Source organism: Daldinia decipiens (assembly GCF_022478715.1).
Source record: "Daldinia decipiens strain CBS 113046 unplaced genomic scaffold F4813scaffold_6, whole genome shotgun sequence".
In the NCBI taxonomy this organism is placed as follows: Eukaryota; Fungi; Ascomycota; class Sordariomycetes; order Xylariales; family Hypoxylaceae; genus Daldinia; species Daldinia decipiens.
This window is the reverse complement of record NW_026054549.1, coordinates 420,050-440,803: the sequence shown is the minus strand read 5'-3', so window position 1 is coordinate 440,803 and position 20,754 is coordinate 420,050. Positions and strand designations below refer to the sequence as shown.

General features: G+C 45.5%; 8 protein-coding genes across 8 annotated transcripts; 5 read left to right on the top strand and 3 right to left on the bottom strand.

The window, feature by feature from the left end:
• Nucleotides 1–969: 969 nt before the first annotated feature.
• Nucleotides 970–2,937, top strand: F4813DRAFT_349953 (uncharacterized protein). The gene has a single exon (XM_049242241.1). The coding sequence runs from the start codon at nt 1,268–1,270 to the stop codon at nt 2,714–2,716; it is 1,449 nt and encodes a 482-aa protein (XP_049102398.1). The 5' UTR covers nt 970–1,267; the 3' UTR covers nt 2,717–2,937.
• Nucleotides 2,919–4,777, top strand: F4813DRAFT_349952 (L-asparaginase). The gene has a single exon (XM_049242240.1). The coding sequence runs from the start codon at nt 3,183–3,185 to the stop codon at nt 4,275–4,277; it is 1,095 nt and encodes a 364-aa protein (XP_049102397.1). The 5' UTR covers nt 2,919–3,182; the 3' UTR covers nt 4,278–4,777.
• F4813DRAFT_294486 (glycoside hydrolase family 5 protein) lies at nt 4,344–6,434 on the bottom strand. The gene is made up of 4 exons (XM_049240665.1): nt 5,618–6,434; nt 5,385–5,558; nt 4,756–5,330; nt 4,344–4,654 (listed from the first exon to the last, which is right to left on the bottom strand). The coding sequence occupies exons 1-4, from the start codon at nt 6,053–6,055 to the stop codon at nt 4,411–4,413; spliced, it is 1,431 nt and encodes a 476-aa protein (XP_049102396.1). The 5' UTR covers nt 6,056–6,434; the 3' UTR covers nt 4,344–4,410.
• Nucleotides 6,435–7,178: 744 nt separating this feature from the next.
• Nucleotides 7,179–8,390, bottom strand: F4813DRAFT_379238 (uncharacterized protein; the record flags this gene model as incomplete). The annotated part of the gene is made up of 1 exon (XM_049245430.1): nt 7,179–8,390. One exon carries the CDS (start codon nt 8,388–8,390, stop codon nt 7,179–7,181), a length of 1,212 nt encoding a protein of 403 aa, XP_049102395.1.
• Nucleotides 8,391–9,692: 1,302 nt separating this feature from the next.
• On the top strand, nt 9,693–11,220 carry F4813DRAFT_349946 (uncharacterized protein). The gene is made up of 2 exons (XM_049242239.1): nt 9,693–10,491; nt 10,573–11,220. The coding sequence occupies exons 1-2, from the start codon at nt 9,845–9,847 to the stop codon at nt 10,613–10,615; spliced, it is 690 nt and encodes a 229-aa protein (XP_049102394.1). The 5' UTR covers nt 9,693–9,844; the 3' UTR covers nt 10,616–11,220.
• Nucleotides 11,221–11,464: 244 nt separating this feature from the next.
• Nucleotides 11,465–14,209, top strand: F4813DRAFT_349945 (uncharacterized protein). Its single transcript, XM_049242238.1, has 3 exons — nt 11,465–12,070; nt 12,255–13,179; nt 13,247–14,209. The coding sequence occupies exons 1-3, from the start codon at nt 11,976–11,978 to the stop codon at nt 13,601–13,603; spliced, it is 1,377 nt and encodes a 458-aa protein (XP_049102393.1). The 5' UTR covers nt 11,465–11,975; the 3' UTR covers nt 13,604–14,209.
• A 79-nt stretch (nt 14,210–14,288) lies between these two features.
• On the bottom strand, nt 14,289–16,265 carry F4813DRAFT_386628 (putative short-chain dehydrogenase; the record flags this gene model as incomplete). Its single annotated transcript, XM_049246446.1, has 4 exons — nt 14,289–14,853; nt 14,919–15,174; nt 15,992–16,031; nt 16,098–16,265. The coding sequence occupies 4 exons, from the start codon at nt 16,263–16,265 to the stop codon at nt 14,289–14,291; spliced, it is 1,029 nt and encodes a 342-aa protein (XP_049102392.1).
• A 1,413-nt stretch (nt 16,266–17,678) lies between these two features.
• On the top strand, nt 17,679–19,840 carry F4813DRAFT_379236 (putative hexose carrier protein; the record flags this gene model as incomplete). Its single annotated transcript, XM_049245429.1, has 8 exons — nt 17,679–17,783; nt 17,848–18,224; nt 18,296–18,353; nt 18,409–18,479; nt 18,531–18,861; nt 18,914–19,190; nt 19,478–19,614; nt 19,685–19,840. The coding sequence occupies 8 exons, from the start codon at nt 17,679–17,681 to the stop codon at nt 19,838–19,840; spliced, it is 1,512 nt and encodes a 503-aa protein (XP_049102391.1).
• Nucleotides 19,841–20,754: the final 914 nt, after the last annotated feature.

Genomic DNA, 20,754 nt, shown 5'->3' with positions numbered 1-20,754 from the left:
ACACCATACAAAATTGTTCGTACTAGAAAGAATCCTTTCGATTGTTCGTCTCTTATACCTTTAGTAGTATGTTAGAGTTTATGATTGTTTGAAATTAGGTAGTTATTCGCGAAAACTACCTGTATTTTGACTTGAAGATTTCAACTCACTGAGAAAATAAGTCCTTATCTCCAAAGGAGTTAACTGTTGCGTGTCTTAATTCCCCTTTACATTCAGGACACATAAGCCTATCTACAGCGACATCCCGAAGTTGAGAGTTGATACATATTGTGAGGCATTTGAAGCAGTAATTATGATGGGCACAACTCTCTGTCAATGGGCCTTCTGGAAAATCAGCAATCGACTTGTTTTCAAAGCATACAGGGCACAGCATTGCCTAGATCTGGTAGTCATAAGATTTCGGGTTAATGATTCTGGTTGATCGATAATGGGGTATTGTTTATTGACTTAAAATGTTTCAGTACCTAAGTTATATAGTATTCACCTCGGCACCTAGACATTAGGTGATTCTTCGATGTCTTTTATTTCTTTGGCCTTCTGGTAAGAAATTGGGATTTCTAAGACTCGTACTCCCGAAGCTAGGTTAACAATATCCTTTAGTTTAAACATTAAGGAGCCCTCGATAGACTGAAAGCCTTTACTCGATAGAATGATCTTACATCGTTTCTACAGATAACCAACGATTGATCGAAAACTCCTTTTTATCCTAGAAAGTTGTAGCACTTTCTTCCAAAGCACACGGTACAAGTAAAATTTACATTGTATATCTCAGGTATGTACATGTCAGGTATCCATACCTTCAAAACACAAGTGAGGTAGATAAGCAAACTTCAATCTTTTCCTTGGCACTTACCTACCTACATACAGTAGGAAAACAAATCGTCTAAAATATTAAACCAGTGAATTCCAATCAATGCCGGTCAGTTGACCCAGAATACGTGGGAACTACGTCAAAGAAAGGTGTGAGTAGGCCTATGTGCGAATAACACTGTGGCGAGTTGGGTACCTTACTTACCTACGGTCAGGAGGTAGGTCCTTAATCAGATACGTAACATAATCTTCTCACGTCTTATCCTGACACTACCTACAGTCTGATCTTCTACCTGGATATCTGAGGAGGGCTGCTGGGGTCATTTTGCTTCGAGATTATTTATAGGTCGCTTCAAAAACTACCTCGACCAACTTTACCGCCCAAAGTCTACTCTTCAACGTACTTCAAACTCGCGGTGTATATTATTCATATTATTTTCCCAACTATCAGAACACGATGGCTTCGAAGCATCTCCCCACTAGACAGATGCCTACTCGGCAATTACATCTAGGCCCTTCTATGACAGGGGTCCTCAAGATCGTGGACTTACCCTGGGCTCATAATAGCGAGAACACACGCTACGAATCCCCTTTCGATATACTTCCAGATGAATTACTCCTCGCTATTGTAGAGTTTGCGACTAGCCGTAATAGACACCTCTATAGCGACTGTTGTTTCGGTTGCCCAAATGGCCGAACTGCCCTGGCGTTAACGAAGGTTTGCCGTCGTTTAAACCGTTTAGCGACACCACTCCTTTACAGTCACATGAACCATTACCTGCCCCCCGCCGACGGTTGCGAGTCTTTACGTCGTTCCTGGTCACATCATCGACAAGACTGTAAACACCTAAGGATCGATATCGAGAATCCGGGAATTCTGACCAAGGCTGACTGGCTTGTTCTAAATGACTACTTCAGGGGCTACAGCCGAGTAAGATGCCTGATAATCAAAGGCAGATTCGACATATCTATTGATGAGACATGGCAGCTAGTTTCCGATATTTTGACTCATATGCCAACTTTAGAGCACCTCACAATCAAAAAAGATTACTCTAGCCCTCCGTTCCCCGGATCTATGTTATCGTCTCTGATGAAACACGACACCGTCTCGAGACTTCAGGCCTTGTCACTTTGGAATATAAGAAATGCTGGATCGACAGAGACCATTGAAAACCGAGATAACATGGCTGCTTTGAGAGATCTTAGAATGTATGGTTTCGAAAAGGATGGCGGAGCTATGGAACGTTTGATCCGATGGCCTAAACGGCTTCGGTCTTTCACTCTTGGGCACAGCTTCTACGACGACGACCAAGACTATATGGACCTAACCATGCTCGGCTCCTGGCTTTCGGTTCACATAGAGACACTCGAAGAAATAGATATCGGCCCTTTATCGCCCTCGGGTAAAGGTAATATCTTCGACTTGACCCAATATCGAGAACTGAAGAGCCTTGGGCTTTCCAGATATTTATTCTCGGATGATCTGGAATCTTGCGAAAGCGACGCGAATCTGATACTCGCACCGGGGCTTGAAGAATTCTATTGGTATTTCGCTCTTTCCAATGGCTTTTTTAGGGAACCCTGGAATGCATTTGGAGAAAGAGAAGAGCGATGGCTACAAAAGCTTGTGGATGTAGCAGTGTCAAAGTCATCGCCACTCAAGAGGATCTGCGTTATCTTTAAGCCCGACCAGGGTTATGCCACGGAGACGTGGCCCTGGGATCATTTAGTCAGACTGAAAGAATATTGCCGTCAATTCGGCATTACTCTCCATTATAGCAGACCACCCTTCGACAGGGGTGAGTGGATGAAAGTAGTCTCCGCGAACCCCTCCGCGAACCCCCGCGCAAACGACGGAAGAGACATTAGGGAATACTTCACGCGGCTCAACCTCGACCATCCATAATACTCCGTGGCGCTAGAATTGCGGCTCCTTTCAGGCAGTGTCAACTACACATGTTGGTGCCTGATATGGCAACGGGAGACAGATAATTCTGCGGTTTGCGGCAAATCTAGCCGCTAGCAGATAGATAGCATTGAGGTAGATTTGTAGTTGAAGCTATCGAGAGAGTAGAATTATTTCATACTACTCTGACATCGCTTCCGACATGGTAACATCGGCCGCTTGGCAACTCCATGCTACGACGTATGCGATATAGAAGACCCTGCTTTAGCCATCTGCATGAGGAAAGTCGGCATGAAATGCAGCCAAGAGAAATAGTCATGTGCAAGTTAATCTATCACGAATTTCAAATGTCATCCATAGATAAGGTATTCTCCACAGCGTGCGGCTCTATATAACGTAACGCTATGTCCTACTCTAGGCTCTTGAGCCGGTGAATCTTATCTCCAAGGACATTGGTTAGGTCACAATGATGTCCCTTAAGTTTCTAGCACTCAATGCCATAGCATCATTCGTTGTAGGATCTCCCGTGCCTTTCCCTAGGAGCTTCCACATTTCCGTGAGGGAGGACAGACCATTCAATGCGAGTCTCCCTAATGTAACTATTTTCGCGACTGGAGGCACGATCGCAGGAAGCGCGAGCTCAAGCGATCAGACTGCTGGGTACAAGGCCGGAGTGCTTGGCGTTGATGGCCTAATCGATGCCGTGCCGCAGCTGCGAAACGTATCCAATGTCCGCGGGGTTCAAGTAACGAATGTCGCATCGTCAAGTATCACGCCCGAGATTCTTCTCAATATAACACGGCAAATACAGAAAGAGCTAGATAGCCCGAACTGCCAGGGTGTCGTAGTGACACATGGCACCGACACGCTCGAGGAATCCGCCTTCTTCCTCGACCTAACGTTGCGCTCCGAGAAACCCGTCGTCATCGTCGGCGCCATGCGCCCCGCCACAGCTATCAGCGCTGACGGACCAATTAACCTACTCGAAGCCGTAACCCTGGCCGCACATCCAGACGCCCGAGGTCGGGGCGCTATGATTGTGTTAAACGACCGCATCGCAAGTGCGTTCTTTACAACGAAGAGTAACGCGAATTCTCTAGACACATTCAGAGCCGCTGAGCAGGGATTCTTGGGCTTCTTTTACAATATCAAGCCCAAGTTCTACTTCGCACCCGCACTACCGTACGGAAAGCCGTATTTCGACGTTGGTAATGCGACTTGCCTTCCGCAGGTTGATATTCTGTTCGGCCATCAGGGACTTAACCCCGCTCTAGCGTCTGCGGCTGTTGCGAGTGGTGCTAGGGGTCTTGTGCTTGCTGGCATGGGAGCGGGATCATGGACTCCGGAGGGATCGGATGTTATTGATGATGTCGTAGAGAAGAGTGGCACAATTGTGGTTGACTCGCGACGATCGATGGATGGTTACGTCCCGCCGTACGGCCCTGGTGGGTATGGGGGTGGTCTTCTGAATCCCCAAAAGGCGCGCATCATGCTGCAATTAGCATTGAATGCCGGATATACGAGTGCTCAGATGCAGAGTCTATTCGAGTTTGATGGATAGACTATGAAGTGATCAGTTCCAAACGACGTCGCGGTGTATTCTACAGCGATTGAAAATTAATTGTGCTGTCCATAATTCAGCTCTTATTAATATCTAGGCGCTGAAGCCCATGCTCATCTAGCATTATATTATATTAAAAAACAGATACAAACCCAACAAGTATCGCGACGAGGAGTGATAGTGGTAAATCGAAGAAAGCTGAAGCGCGCATGGCTATCATACTCGCCCCCTGGGATTTATCGCTGTTGGCTGTGCCGGGAGAAATATTGCCTGCTGAGTTCGGGTCGATTGTGAATGTTCGTTTTGCCGCAGATGCTAGGGCGTTATTGGCAAAATCCGAAGACCTCCAATCTGACCAATCGTGTGTCAATAAGCCCCTAATGAAATTTGATTGTTAGATTGATGTTTTAGCATTCCAAGGGCAATGCTAAGCTACATCATATGTACTACAGCAAGGAAGGGATGTTACGAAACTTACCAGCTTTCATCGTGATCCTGAGTTCCTTCGCGGATATAGTAGCTTCCCCCTATTTCCCAGATCATCCAGCCAGCATTCGCCGAAGGTACATAATCTAAGAGGCATGAGATATATGGGTCTTGCGCCGCTGTGCCATTCTGTACGAGACCGAACTCCGTCAAGACAACTGGGAACTGATTCTTAGCTTCGTCTGTCAAGGCCTTGAATCCAGCATTAAACAATTTGACTTGAACCGTAGTACAGTTGCTAGGCCCAGGTCCGAAGATGTTGTCGTATGCATGCAGCTCAAGAACCAGTTTATTCGCGAAACCTGAGAAATCGTCTTTATTAAACGTAGCCGATCCGGGTGTGAGTGCTGTTCCGTTAACTACAGGGCTTAAATCTAGATCTGAATCTAGACCTGAGAGGAATATCAGGACATCTTCATTGGCTTTATGAATGGCGCTTGAGCCTTGTTTGATATAAGTATACCAGCGTTCCCAGCTGTAGGAGCTGCTGGCAAGTGTAAGGTTGTTCAGGGGTATGCGAAGCTCATTTCGCAGAGACATCGACGTAAGGCTTGGCCATGTTTTCCCCTAGTCGGCATTAGTAACATGATTTATTGTTGACCAAGATGCGACTATACAGACATGAGTTGCCATGAAAGATAGGCCTCGGGTCCAGTTCTCAATGTTAAAGAATTCGTCCCCCCACCAGGAGTTCCCGTCAAGGGGGCTGCAGCACCAGCCAGCTTTTGAGATATGGTTATCTAAATGGACATAGATCTCTTGCTTCGCACACTCAGCCGCAATAGCGTCATAAACCTTTGGATATCCCATTAGCTTTGAGAATTTAGCGTGCGACTTAATAAATGCCAACTAACCTGTAACCGCGTCGTCTTTGCATTCAAAGACGGGTTGTTGGTAATGATCTTATCGTACACTGCCTTTCCACCATCCTGTCCCAAAGCATCGGTGAGAGCCTTCTGAATCGTTACGTCGGTCTCCCCATTATCATAGTATTGATCTATCATCTCAGTGGCGTATGTGAGCCGAATCGTGTTCATGCCTAGACTCTTGATCCGGGAAATGATTGATTCAATAGACTGATACTGTAGACCTTCCGGGATCATGGTGTCGAGCGATCCCGGCCAGTTAACGCCGACATAGGTGACGGTTGAGCCGGCGGCATCATGGATCCACCGGTCCGAAGTGACGAAAGGCCCGTTCGGCCAAGTCGCACGCGGCGCATTTGATGAAGCGAAAACTCCAACGATGGTTAGACAGGCGGCTAGCCAATACCGCCATATACGATTTGCCATTTTAAACGAATGTCGGTGGAGTTGAAGTTGAAAAGTTCAAACCCATAGCTATTATGTTTCCACGCCCGACTTTTGATTTATCATACACACCCAACCAATACGAGCATTTCAGCGGGCGCATAATCGTTTCATCAGCACCGTTTCGTATTTATAGCCAAGAAAGGTGACATGTTAAGCCGATCTCCCAACGAAACCATTTTCATTGGATGATAGTTCCCGATCTGTAGTGGGGATAGGCGTATCGAACAGTCAAAGATCTGCTAACTTTAGATACTCGGATGGCATGGATTCGTATTTTTCTTTATCATCTTCATTAGGTACGGATGTATCATAGAGGTTAAATCGTTGTTGGGCTAGCCCTATGCCAACCATAAATTTTAATTTAGGATGAGAAGAATGTGAAGGTAAAATGGAAAACGTATAAAAAATGTATAAGTCGCCAGGATTTGCATTTCTTTAGGTACCTAAGGTTAGGTACTTGCCTTAGCGTTAGTCTAGGTACATACCTACACGTGCGCATAGGAGGTACCGCCTGTGAATCAGCTTATCTAATACAAAAAGATTTGTAAGTAGGTACCTAAGGGACCTGGCACATTTTCCGAGCCAAACTCAGTTCTCAACATCCTTTTCCTCATTCTTGTCGGAATATTCGTCTCAGTTCTCGCCGGTTAATACGCTTCGCTTGAACGCTCCCCATCAGGAACGAAAAACATTTAGTTTATTGGTGAACCTTACAACTAACGAAAAGAGCCAGTACTGTTATCGGCAACCGTAGTCCGGTTTGTCAAATACATTAACCTAGGTACCTGAGGTATGAACGTCGGTGAGGCTCCCAATGAGCATCTTCCATAACATGTTTAAATATCATGCCGACGTCAAAACACGCGGACACTATCGATATACTCCGTTCGCCATTTCCAGCTAATACCGCTCGTTATTGGTAGCCATGCGCTGTGCACAGGGAACCGATTAGGTCTCCTGCAGAGGCTAACACCACCAGGCTGAGCTTACAAGGGAATGGGACTTCCCCTCGTCTTGAACTAACCCTATCAGCGTCGGGAGTACATAATTCGGAGGTTTCAAGTAAGCAAGTTAATAAGCTAGTTGAAGTTTGAACTGCTATTCAAGGTGGCCATCCCATATCGAAATTAAGCAGGTCCGGAACCTCGGTTGGTGTGGGGAACGTGGTATAGTCGAATTGTGATATGGTCGAGGGATCTGCCATGTCCAGCAAATACTTTTGGCCAGGGTTGGTTGAGATGTCTTCTAATAGTTCTGCAGATTCGCCTACGACGGATTGTGAGTTATGGTCTGCTATAACTCCGCTTAGAGTTGTATCCACCCGATCTTCTAGACCTGTCGTCTGGCTAAAGATATTGACTGTGTGTGGGTTGTTGTCTCCATATACCTCATCTTCTTTTCTAGGATCACGGTACTCGTTTCCTAGTGGATTGTCGATCTTGCTCCTCTTGTCTGCTGCTTGCTGCCGACTGCTTTGCATCGCAATACCTGAGTCTAGCGTTGGCGATGAGCGAAGACTGTGAGAAGCGCTGGCTGGCTCGAGGGCTTTTGCATTATCACTCATCCACTGATCGATGATAACTTGCAACCCCTCTCCTAACACCTCCTCTTTAAAAGTATCCAGGTCCCTTTCTTCGCGGGGGAGATTCCAGGTCACTACTCCCCTCGCTTCTAGAAAATCGGCCAAAAGAGCCGGTCCTTGGGCTGTCATAAAATCTTGGAAAACACATAAGTCGTCGGAGAGCTCTCGGTCACGGTAAGGTGTCCTTGGACGCGGATGTGGGGAAAAGATAATGTCAAAGACTGCAAACCATTGCTGCTCCTCCGGCATCTTAGACGACACTCTCTGGCTGAGTTCCCTTTTTTGCTTCTCTGAGATACCTTCCATTATGGCGGAAGGTCGAGGCGTACAACTCCTCAGCCCGATATGCAAATCCCTCTCGTCTTCATCCTTAAATGTATCGTTACAAATTGGGCAGTGTATTGGTTTGCGATGGCATCGTGTTACGTGCTGTTTAACATCACGAACCCTAGCCAGGAAATATCTATAACAATCCTTATAGCGGACCGGGTCCTTCTTGGCATAAGGACAAGCTAGCCATAGTCGGCGATCTTGTGCTCGTCGCTTGGTAAAACTCCTTTGGCTTTGCTTTTCTCCGGTAATGGTTGAGGTACAGCCCGACAAGCGATTACGTTTACGCGGCCGGTTATCTCCATGCTCATGTTCAACTAATTCAGATGAAATTTCGGTGCTGTCGATTATTAAGGCGCTTTCATCCTGCTGACGCCCCCACGGGTCCTTGTAAGCTGTCATGACCACTTGTAGGAACGAGTCCTTCCACCGGAATAACGGATGTTCCTCTTCAATTGGTGGCGTATCTGCGGAATAGCCTGAATTTGGTGTTTCAGAGTCGTCTGCTTCCCATAAGAATGTAATGTCGTATCCAGAACGTCCCATCGTCTTGTGACAACGGGAATAACGTGATACAACACTTCTCACCAAGATAAGACCATGCTTTACGAACCATCAAAACATCTCATACAATAGAATCCGCATACAACTGACCTGGTTCAGTAGTAGATTTATCCTACATAATCTAGAGCGGATAATGTCGGATTTTGTGGCGACGAAGTTTCGGGGAATCACCGAATCAACCAAATCTACCTAACGTATGCTAAGACGCGGCTAGACATTTTGTCCATGCGGCTCAGCATGTATATATGCGTGCAGAGCACTGTAGTGCTCTTATGCAAGTTTGTTCTGGTGGCTCGGATCCTGGTTCTTCGTTATTGGATAGCATCTCGTTCGCTCCGCATTATCATGGTTGCCTTATAACGGGACCGACCGTGTTACACGTCCGTAATTTTGAGCCGCGCTCCATCTTTCTGACGGAGGCGCGGTTTGGCCCTATACTCCCCGCATCTCTTCCTCTCTATTATGTCCGTCCCGTCCTAAGACCCAAGTAACGGGGCACGTCAAGTTGCGGCCACGCCAAACTACCACGAACGAACCGTGGACTATAACGAACAAAATAATAAATTAGGCCAATCGTGGAAGTACCTTTCACACTTCACGGTATTATTTTACTTTATTATCATTATTGGAGCGAGCTAACAGTAAATAAGTAGGTTAAACAAATTGTCTTAATTGACTAGAGCCTTTGAATTTACCAATCCTCGCATCTTCTTGCCGTTCAGTACAGGTCACGAATCGGTGTCTTGCCACAAACAGTTCGTAACATGGCGTCTTAATGCAGAGTAACATGGGCGGAGAATATTCTCCAATCGTCAAAATATCGAATTTGCCACACGAGGCAGACGAAGGTAGCTTCATACTTGGTTGACGTTCAGCGAGGCTCGCATGGGCGATAGTCAACATTAATGGGATTTTCTTCACTTTTTTTATGTTTTATTAATTAGATATCTACGTGAAGCAATCTTTCACTGCCACTTCTAAGTGCTGTTTCGTCCGATAAGATGAATCTGTTCATAATTTCCTGCGCCTGCAGCCTACTGAATAAGTTGCATATAATTGGCCATTATTACGACGTCTTCCTCCCCCTGCAGCAGCTGGTTGCGGGTCCAGGTCTGATGATTTTATGTAGGTACACAGCCTACCAAGGCTGAGTCCTGCCAAATTAAAAGTTGTTACTCACTCCCTCGGCCTAGATTTTTGAGCATATCTTATAGACTATTCTCTGATTCATCGATAACTTCGCTACGTCAGATATTAGATCCCATTAGGTAAATCCTTAAGTGTCTATCAGCATGCAGCATTCCAGTCCACACATAAATTCCGCTTCAGGGGATTCACATATTCCATCTTATATGGACAACGCCAAAAGCCTCTCTTCCGTAATGGCGAGAGCAAATGAATCGCCGAGAAGGGCCGCCGAGCTAAGCAGTCGTTCCCGGCTTGCAGAAGACTTGGAACCACTCCTTGGGTACCCTGATGAGCACCATTCGCCCTCCTCGGATGAAAACCCCGCAGCCGAGCCTCTTCGTAAGAGACCCTACGTAGGCGGCTTAGCTATTATTGTTCTTTGTCGGCTTTTCAACACCATATTTGCCGCTTGCACGATAGGCAAGGCGATCAATGTGATCGGTGACGGATGGAACTACTGGATCAATATATTCCTTTTCGGCATATGTTTGGTTATCCCAGTCTGGAATATTTTCGCTCTTACCACAAGTATTGTTAGCTACCCGTTTTGCTCGATCTTTGGGCGCAAAAGGGGGGAGTCCGTGAGTGGCTTCAGAGATAGGCTACGCATCCGGTTCGCTTGTAATGATGCAGTTCTGGGCCTGATTACTCTGGGCCTGCTCGCCATCGCGTGTCACGCTATAAGTTCTCATTGGGGAGAGCGGTTCGTAGGGCTTAGACCACCTATTATAGCGATGGTGTCGGTCCTCGTGTAAGTTCGTCCCTTTATATCATCCAGGTAGTATTCGGTACTATAAAATTCCAGTTGCATAGTTCTAACATAATAAACTAGTGGTGCGGAGTTCTTTACAGCAATGATGCAGCTACAACGATGATCCAATCGTTCAGATTCTCAACGATGCTTTGTATGTACCTGTCTCGGGAGTAGTGAGATACATTACAGCAAGGTATGTCCTTAAGGGATTGGCTTGTATAGATAATGGAAGTTTAATGAACGACGTGGGTGATGCTATATAGTATAGAGACCCTTCCAGCCCGTACCAAGGTTCTGAAAGGTCATTGAAGAACAGCATTAGTCAAGCTAACCTGGGAGCACTATAAATAATCAGATGACAAATTCGTGTGGCAAGGGAACAATTATGATAGTCCGAGTCACGTTCTCTCGGATAACAACTAGGATGGTCAAACTCGGAGTCAGACGCCGAAGGTTATGTAATACTACGCACGTTAAGACAAAGCAATCGAGTTGCAGTATTCAAAACTCGTGGTTAAATGATTGGCTGATGCAAGACTGAAGTCCAAGCGAAGTATCAGAACGGCTAAGACACTAGCGCGACCGAGGATACCTACGTCAGGTATAGATGTGCTGCTTCAACGGAAACTCACATATTATGCGTAGGTAGGTACCTACTTAGTTATAGGTTTTATAGAGAAATATGAAATATCCAAGTAGGATTAGGTTAGCTTCAATGAGAAAGACAAATATTCCAAATGACCTTTTCTCTCTTAAGTGTGTCTAATGACCTCAATGACATCAGATGAGATACAGGGGAGGTAGGTACTTCAAGTAAACCCTTATCCCGTTAGCTCCGAATGAATGAAACCTGGGGCCTTGTGCGACAATACCATGCAAGGTGCCCTGAAAGCTTATCTGAATTGTTTGGAAAAGTACTACATACTATGTATAAAATACAGTGGATTAGGCTTGGTCATCTACCATCTACCATCTATCCGTGTTATCCAGGTACCGGCATGTGTACTCCGTTATCGATCGCACTAACGTCACCCACCTATTTATTGATGCAACCTCCCCTAAAAGCCAGGGCTGCTGGGTGCTGGGTGCTGGGTGCTGGGGCAAGTCAAGCCAACCAGACCAACTTTACTAACTTCGAGCCTACCCACTTTGAAGACCCTCGACTTTCTTTCCTCAGCTAACCCACATCGCATTTATTACACTACCTCGCTACGTATACCACCTCATAATAATTCTCCCCTCAAACCACCAAGAGGTGTGTCATCGCCATCCAGATATTCAATCTATATCACCAGGCGAAACTTGCGAGCTGGTCATCCCAGCCCGGGGTAACTCAGCCGCTATAGGGGTTTGCTATATTCTATCTTGATATTCATCTCTTCGATAAGAATTCTTCTAGATCAACTCATCATCTAGAAGTCATCTTTAATCGCATCCCATCCCTCATCCCACCAAGAGTATCCCACCAAAAAGTTATCATCATGGCTACAGCTCCTCCGCCCACCGCACACGTTGATGAGGACGTCCCTCAAAATGAAGGGTCTAAATTAAAAACCTTCATCTCTATCCTACGAAAGTAAGTAAATTCTTGCATACTGATCTTTGCTTCCCCTGAAGCAAAAGGGGAAGAAGGCAAACTCACCGCCACCGTCGGTGTCCATCCGTAATCGGAGCCACTTCGAAACACAGTGATATGCGCTTTTTTCACGCGTTTGCATTCGTTAGTAATAGGTCTTGCTGACGTCGTCTCTGTGTCCTAGGTTCATAGGTGTTGCAGATCTTGCTGCTGTGCGATTCTCTCTTCCGTCCCAGCTCCTCGAACCGACACCCAACCTGGAATACTGGAACTACCTCGACAGTCCCAGCGCGTTTGCTGCGATAGGTACATCCGACGAACCGCTAGATCGTATGCTCGAAGTCCTACGTTTCTGGTTTACCAAGGATTTAAAATATGTCAAGGGCAAACCGTGCAAACCGTATAATTCTTGCCTGGGCGAATTCTTCCGATGTAACTGGGAAGCGGAAGACAATGCGCCACGGATCGATACCAAGAGTCTGACAGCTGCTAGCAGCGGCAATGCTAGCAGTGCATCTTCGGTCAAGTCATCCAAGGCTAATGGCGACCCACGAACAGCATCCACCGTATCTGTTGTCCAGACTACAACCAATCCGTCCGGACCTATCGTTCGGATATCATACTTGACTGAGCAAACCTCTCACCACCCGCCCGTCAGTGCTTTCTACGTCAGCTGCCCCGAGAAAGGATTACATGCCAAGGGGTTCGATCAGATTAGCGCCAAGTTCACCGGTACTACTATCAAAGTATCCCCAGGCGAGCATAATCTAGGCATTTTCATTACTCTCGAGCGAAGGGATAATGAGACATATCAGCTAAAGCATCCAGCTGCACATCTTGGGGGAATTCTACGAGGCTCTCTAAGCGTGAGTGTTGGTGACTACGCCTACGTGACCTGCCCTCAGACAAAATTAAAAGCCATCCTTCATTACATCGAGGATGGTTGGCTAGGCCGGGCACAAAATAAGATGGAAGGCGTCATCTTCAAATATGACCCAGATAAGGACGACAAGACACGTATCAAGGATGTACCTGACTCGGACGTGGTTGTGAGGCTAGGTGGTGCATGGAAAGATAGAATCGTCTTCACTTTCGGTCCCAAACCTGTGGTAAGTTTGCAGAATATGTCCCATTCCTCTCATTCTAGCAGCGATATATTGACGGTTTCTATCCTAGGACTCACATCCGCCAGAGAAGCAAACAACGATCATTGACCTTAACCCGCTCACCGTGGCTCCCAAGGTTACACCACCGAAAGAGAAACAGGCCGAGAACGAGTCCTTGGTGCTATGGGACGGCGTGACTCAGGCTATCATGGCAAAGCAATTTTCAAAAGCTACTAACGTCAAGGTTGAACTCGAGGAGAAACAGCGTGAGAAAGCCAGGGAACGTGAGCGCAAGAACGAAACCTGGAAACCAGTTTTCTTCAATCAAGTTACAGACAAACGAGGAACGCCTGACCTTACAGAGAAGGGCCGCCAAGTGCTCGAGAGGGCACAGAAGGAAGACTGGAGTTTGGAAGGGATCATCTAGAACGGGCAGCATCCTTCAAGGTTAGAAACATAGCGACCGGGTAGGAACATCGAGGTTCCGCATTGCATAATAGTCCTTGGGTTACGATACATCATCATTGCTTTTTGGATGGCTTCCCTTACATATATACGCGCATACATTTACCAACCATGGGGATAAGGCATAGCGGCTTTGGCCAAAGCCGCACGTGGAGTTCTGTGCATTCGTTTAATATTTGGTTTTTTTTTTTTTTCGGGTAGACACAGATTCGAGTTTAAGCGGCGTTCAGGAGCATGTAGACGCTGATAGATAGGTCTTCTTCAGAAGTTTTTCTTTTCATCAAGACTTTCTACCATTTGGCTGAGGCATACTCAGCACAAACCTTCGTTTTTTTATCATACAGATTCTAAAGAACTTTGAACATATGTTGACCTTTTATCAAAGGTCTATATTATCCTATTTGGCTTCTCACCTCTACCTTATCCTGAAATTTACTAGTTGTAGCTGATCTACTGTATCTTCAGAGGCCAAGTAAGAAGAAATATATTGGGAATATTTAATAGTTACTTCGAGTTCGAACGAGTACAATCATAAACATGTAACCTACCTTAATCATACACCTAGGGTTTAATATCATTGAGTTCTATGATAGTATCCTCTAACACCATAATCATTGGCGGACTTCCTCCTCTATCATACTTCTAACCTATAGGTCCGTAGTGACCGCGATCTCTTCCCCAAGCGCCAAGTCCTCCAGGAATTTATCGTTAGCCTTTCTTATACGCTCCAGGGCGTCCCGGCCGAGGACGAGCCTCAACACTTTACCCTTCAGGTGTCCCGCCAAACCTTCTCCAGTCAACGTCTCGAAGATACGATCCACGCCCTTCTGGGGGTCACCAGGCTGCTTGCCGCTTTTGGTTAGCAAGACATCCCGGATCCGTGCGACGGCTGTGCCCTCGTAATCCTCAGGCAGCGGTGTCCCAGATTGGTTCAAGGCAGCGAGGAAGTTGGTCCGGAAAGAGCCCGGTTCGACAATCAAGACAGACACACCAAAGTCGGCTACCTCGGCTGCTAGCGACTCGGACATGGCCTCCAGCGCTGCCTTGCTTGCTGAGTACAGCCCGGTTGTCGGCACGTATTCCTTGGCTGCCAAGCTGCTCATGCTGACGATGGTGCCGGAACGCCGTGCCCGCATGCCTTCTAGCGCTGCTTGTATCACGTACAGTGGCCCAAAGAAGTTGGTTTGGAGTTGGAGTTGGGCTTCTTTCTCACTAGATGGCGTCAATTCTGAAACTCTTTGGAAGGTACCTGTTATTAGTGTAGGTGGTATGTTTACCTCATTTGCTCGACGGCGCCAAGGACGAGGAAGCCCGCATTGTTGACCAAGTAGTCGATTTGTCCGACCGCTTTAACTTTCCTAGTGATGCTCTCCCGAGGCTCGTTCACATCCAGCTCGATGACTTGACCTCCTGCGGATTCGATCTGTTTCACCGCGTCCCCGGACTTGGCCTTGCTGCGCACTGTTCCTATGACGCGGTGGTTGGCTTTAAGGGCTTTGAGACAAAGCAGCAGGCCAAAGCCATTGGATGCTCCTGTGATGAATTAAACAGACATTGTGGGATTTTATGAGGTTAAATTGAGTGGAGATACGAAGCCTACCTACTTACCTATCCAACTCCAATCCTTCTCTCCCTTATATACAGGTCGGACATTTGTTGGTTGTTATACCACAATGCCAGCTCCTTAAAGCAGTCAGTCCATCTAAGTCATTATCAGAAGGCACGAAATACTCAAGTGCAGTCTTTTCCATCCAACACGAAGATCTGAAATCGGATCTTGCTGTAGAAATCCGAACGACGTTGGCTTTTCGCGGATTTAGGGCTATGCTCCTACTATATAACAACTGGTCTTCGTCTGATCTGTAGGTGATAAAAGTAGCTTGCGGTGGTAAACCCCGATTTGTGAAGCTGGGTATCGGCGATGCCGACTTATCACCGACGGCGCAGAACTCAGGGAGTGACCTAGATATATATATATATAATGTGTGGCAAGCGTGACGCAATAATGCCAGCTTACCTGCACCGTATTAGAATTGTAGGTATTCAGTTTCTGGGGGGGGGGGGGGTTTGATGAAACATTAAGCTTCTATTAAGAGCCTCAAGGTCTAATGCGAGTGGTGTGGAGGTTCGCCATATAGGCCCAAGTGTCGAGCTGAAAATAGCATAAACGCCTAGCCTTCCGTCGTATCATACGCTAAGAATAAAATATATATAATATATAAAGAAGGCCCAGATAAAACAGGTATTCTTCTTATAACCCCTTATAAAGCCAGAAAGAAAAAGGGGAGGGGGAAGCTATATAATATCAGTTGAATACACAAAGAGCCTAAATTGACACGATATTACCTACTTGAATAACTAGGGCCCTTGCTTATTGCTTTTTGTTCTGACTGTTAATTAGTAAGTATAACTAGATAGCAATAGTATTTTAATTTTCTTATATTAATAGCCTGTACTAGCAACTGAGAGGTCAAGTATTGGTACAGCCACAACGACTCGACTACGGGTCCCGAGGTCACCGAACGAGACACGGCACGGGAAATCCCCGTTAAAAATCCCATTCTTTCGGTCTCCATATCGTTGTATGTCGAGTTACTACGTAAGAATTTCAACGGGGGAGGCATTATGCCTCACTTCTTCCGTAGTTTAGATACGCTAAGCTGACAACTACATTAGGTGTCAACTCACCGCATAAATATGACGCCCCGTTTTCACTTTAATACAAGCTAGAATACTTTTCATATTCAAGATTCATATGAGTCCGTTAGGTTAAGTAGTTGTCACATTAAATACGTGGCTCAGTACCCACTACTATACCCCGCTCTCACGTCTTATACTACTATAGATTACTATACAACATCGATCCGTACAATATTAGTACGGCAGAGCGTCCCGAATATCTCCCCTTTCTTGTTGAAAATAGCGTGGCAATAGTTATTATAGTATTTGAGATAATAATATTAGTTTAGGTACCAAGGACCCGAACCGTTCCATCAAACCGAGAAATCGTTACCATCCGCCGTATTTAACCGGACATAAAACAAATACCAAAATACTAATAAGCAACTAAAAAAGGTGTCCAATGAGTGGTACGTTACATACCATGGCTAACTTATCTTACCAAATACGTGATGATGGGGTAATTTCAACGAGTATTATGTATGAGCCACCTGATTATCCCTTACATGTTGGCTGAGAATATGATTAGGTGCATACCAAAAATTCATAATCTGCTCTATTTACGTGGTACGACTTAATTAACAGCTTACCTGGTATATATGCAGTGCCCCATAGTAACGTATACCAAAGCAATTACATATATCTCAGGTACATAGCAAAATCTAATAACTAAGCCAATTGCTGGGTTAACTACCTCTATGTTAGCAATAAGCTGTCTATATAAAGCTACCTAGGTTAGATACCTAATCTACACTAGCAGAGCGGACGAATATCAAGGGTTAGATATTGCAACTTCACCTTTCGGTGCAACCAATGACGTTTTTTACTGGACGCCATGTTACAGAGAGACACAACTCCCGAATTAACGATTGGTTGAGCAGATATCATTATCTAATACTCCTAAGGCTTATCTTGGTCACAGCGGGGGATAGGTCGTTGTATCGTCTCCTCAATCACAGTCGCGTGTATCTGCATGACCCAAGCCCAGCTAGTATTATAGCCATGCAGATATAGAAACCATCCATGACTGCGCATAGGTTGGATAAGCCAAACCCGCTGATCTTTATGGTAATACTAGCTTGGTCAACCAATTTTATTATTATTAACCATGGATTTGTCGCATCACCTCTCTCTCTCTCTCTCCTTATTACTCATAAACGGCGAATGTGCTTGGTATATTGGGCTTACCCGCAAGATAATTGTAACCATAAGCGGATAGATCGTATAGAATGTTTATATAACATCTTACTGTGGTCTTTATACGTATTTTCCTACGAACGCTAAATTTACCTAGTACCTAGTCATATCTTCTACCTCGAGCGGCTTTATCGGTAGGAAAAGGCCTGGTAAACATCACGATGCTTAAGCGAACAAAAACTAGGACATGGCTAGGAGCATTCGTGCCAGAGTCGTCGGCATGCCTTTCCTTCTTGTTGATGTTCTGCTCGATAGCGCAGTCAACTGTAAGTATAACCCCCAATGTTGAGGTTGATTTACTAATCGTTGTGGATATTCCCTCACGAGTAGACGGGCGGATATGACGGCTCCATGTTGAACGGATTGAATATTCTGCCCTCGTATACGGATTACTTCCAACTAATTCCGGCGACAACGGGTCTAAATACGGCTTCTGTATTCATTGGCGGCATTCTCGGCACGCTCGTCTCCGGCATCATGGCTGATAGACTCGGCCGACGTCCAGCCATGTTTTGGGGGTCCGTCATCACTCTGATCGGTACAGCCATTCAGGCGGCAGCCCAGAACATTGCCATGTTCGTCGTCGGACGGATTATTCTGGGCTTTGGAAGTTCCATTTCGGGCGTGTCTTCCGGTGTGTTCCTATCTGAGACTTTTCCCAGCAGCTTACGTGCCTGGGGGCTCGGGATGATGAACGATTTCTATTAGTAAGAGCTCAGTCGACAGAAGATATAATAATAATAGTTCATCTCGGGAACTAACTAAGGTTATTTAACAGCGTAGGAGCATTGATAGCGTCTGGGGTTACTTTAGGGACTGGGCAGTGGCAATCAACAGTAAGAATATTGGTCTAAGTCATGGATTGAACTGTTCGGCTGATCAAATATCAAGTGGGCGTGGCGGCTTCCATCGTTGATACAGGGTATTTTTTCGCTTTTTTGCATTATCATACTACCTTTCGTGTAAGCTTCACCATCTGTCAAAGCCTCGGTCTATCCTAACCAATCGAACAGTCCTGAATCACCGAGGTGGCTTTGCCATCAAGGATATTTTGAGGACGCGCGGATTTCCGTAGCGCAAACAAACTCCAATGGTAATCTGCTAGACCCCGTTGCTATCGCAGTGTATAAGGAGATTCTCGACGCCCTCGAGTGGGAGAAGAAAGAAGGCCGGTCAATGAGTCCAAAGGAGATTATCAAAACCCCTGTCACGAGGAAGCGATTCCTCATCGGAATGTCCGCAGGCCCCTTTTCATGTGTCGCTGGCAACATTATCGCCTCGTACTATTTAGGTGCTGAGCTTGAGACCGCCGGAATTACCGATTCAACAGACCAATTGAAGGCTGTAGGACTGCCCTTACCTCTACTAATTGTACAAATTCGCTCACATCGAATAGAATGTCGTATTAAATGTTTGGTGCCTTCTGTGTGCCTTGGTCGGTACGCACATGGTGTCTCAGTGGGGCCGAAAGCCCACGGCTCTCATTTCGGAAGCACTCCTCGTTATATGCCTCTTTATAATCGGAGGGCTTTCCAAGATGTATGCTGATAATCCCGCAAGCGCTTCTCAAAGCCTCATATATGGAAACGTTGCGGTGATGTTCCTATTCCAGGGATTTTACTCTGTGGCTTGGACACCATTGCTTTACCTCTATCCCCCAGAAGTCTTTTCGGGTATGTAAACTCGATCTTTAAGCCAGGTAGTAATAAGCTTGGCTCCGCTGTTTGCCCATTTTGTGGTATGCGCTTCTGGGGCATGTGCTAATAAATATATAGTTCGTAAACATACTCTCCCCTGTCTTCTTACTCTTCATTTTGGACGGAATTTGAAGATGGGGATTTCCAGAGGTAGCATCAAGTTCACTAACAATATACGATAGTACTCTATTAGAGCCAATGGCCTAGCTGCCTCGACACTCTCTCTAAACACACTTGCGTAAGTTTCTAGATCCCGACTAAAGGTGTAAAGGTGTACTTGAATACTGATAATATTCTTAGATGTGTCTTCGTATTCATTATGCCCATCGGCCTGAACAATATCGGATGGAAGATGTATATGATTAACGGTTCTTGGGATATTGTTATCGCTATACTTATTGTGAGTACCTGGTCACTTCTAAAGAATTTGAGTAACTTATGTCGCTGACATCCCCCTTCACTGTGTTAAGGCGGTATTCTGGGTCGAAACGAAGGGCAAGACACTGGAAGAAATAGACGCCCTGTTTGAGGGCGAAAAGCATTCTTCCGTCCCTGACGTTGAGATGATTCGGACTGGACAAGCCAAGCTCGACGCTGACACGATGGAGCTGCCGAGTCTGTATTAGTTATTAATTCATTAATGTTCGCAGAACTTGTCAGGGGTTTCGTCTTTTTGAAAGGATCAGGGTTAATAGAGAGTAAGACTTTATCCTCATATTAGTTCAGAGAATAAGTAATTGAGCGAGCGAGTGAGCAATTAACCATATACTAAGCTGCCATTGTATTTAGATAGAGTGGTTCGTGCGAAGCTCACCCACATACTTTTCTATGCATAGGTAGGTAGGTACTTATCAATCACTACATCACTGTCACACATATGACCATACGCTCATATAGTAGGACGGCGGTTATAAAGCCCTATTCTAAAGGCCTAGAGCTCCTAGCTTCGACTTATAATATATTTTCTTTACTACCCTTCAAATGTTTTAGATACGTTTTACTCCATAGTAAGCGCTCAAACGCCTGACAGTAGTCAATACCGCTCGTTAGCCTAAATGACTGTATCTACCCCGATATTGCCAGCTAATCCTTTGCTAATCTGTTATACTGTATGTATCGTAGTATTCAGTATGCTAATTTTGAAGTGGTTGAGAATGCTCCAGGCTATTTCAGGCTATTTTAACATCGTCCAGGCCACCCGGGAATGAGAAGTATGAAATCTATACGCAATATAGGAAAATAAGGAAAATAAGTATTAAATACTAACCCCTATAATCAAATAAGATAAGAAAGCCCCAAATAGATCAAGAATTGGATATGTATTCGGAAAACAGAAGAGGTAAAGCAATTGAACTGGTATGCTTAGCCTCATAAGCCTAGAACATATACCCAGTACTCTGCCAAGCCTTGGAATTTGGAGAAATATTGGTCTTTCTTTATTAGAGGCTTATATTCACATGGGGACGATGGATTATACTACCCCAAACATGTCATTCTCCTCATTACCCCAGTCGAAGATGATTATAACGGGGTTTAATAT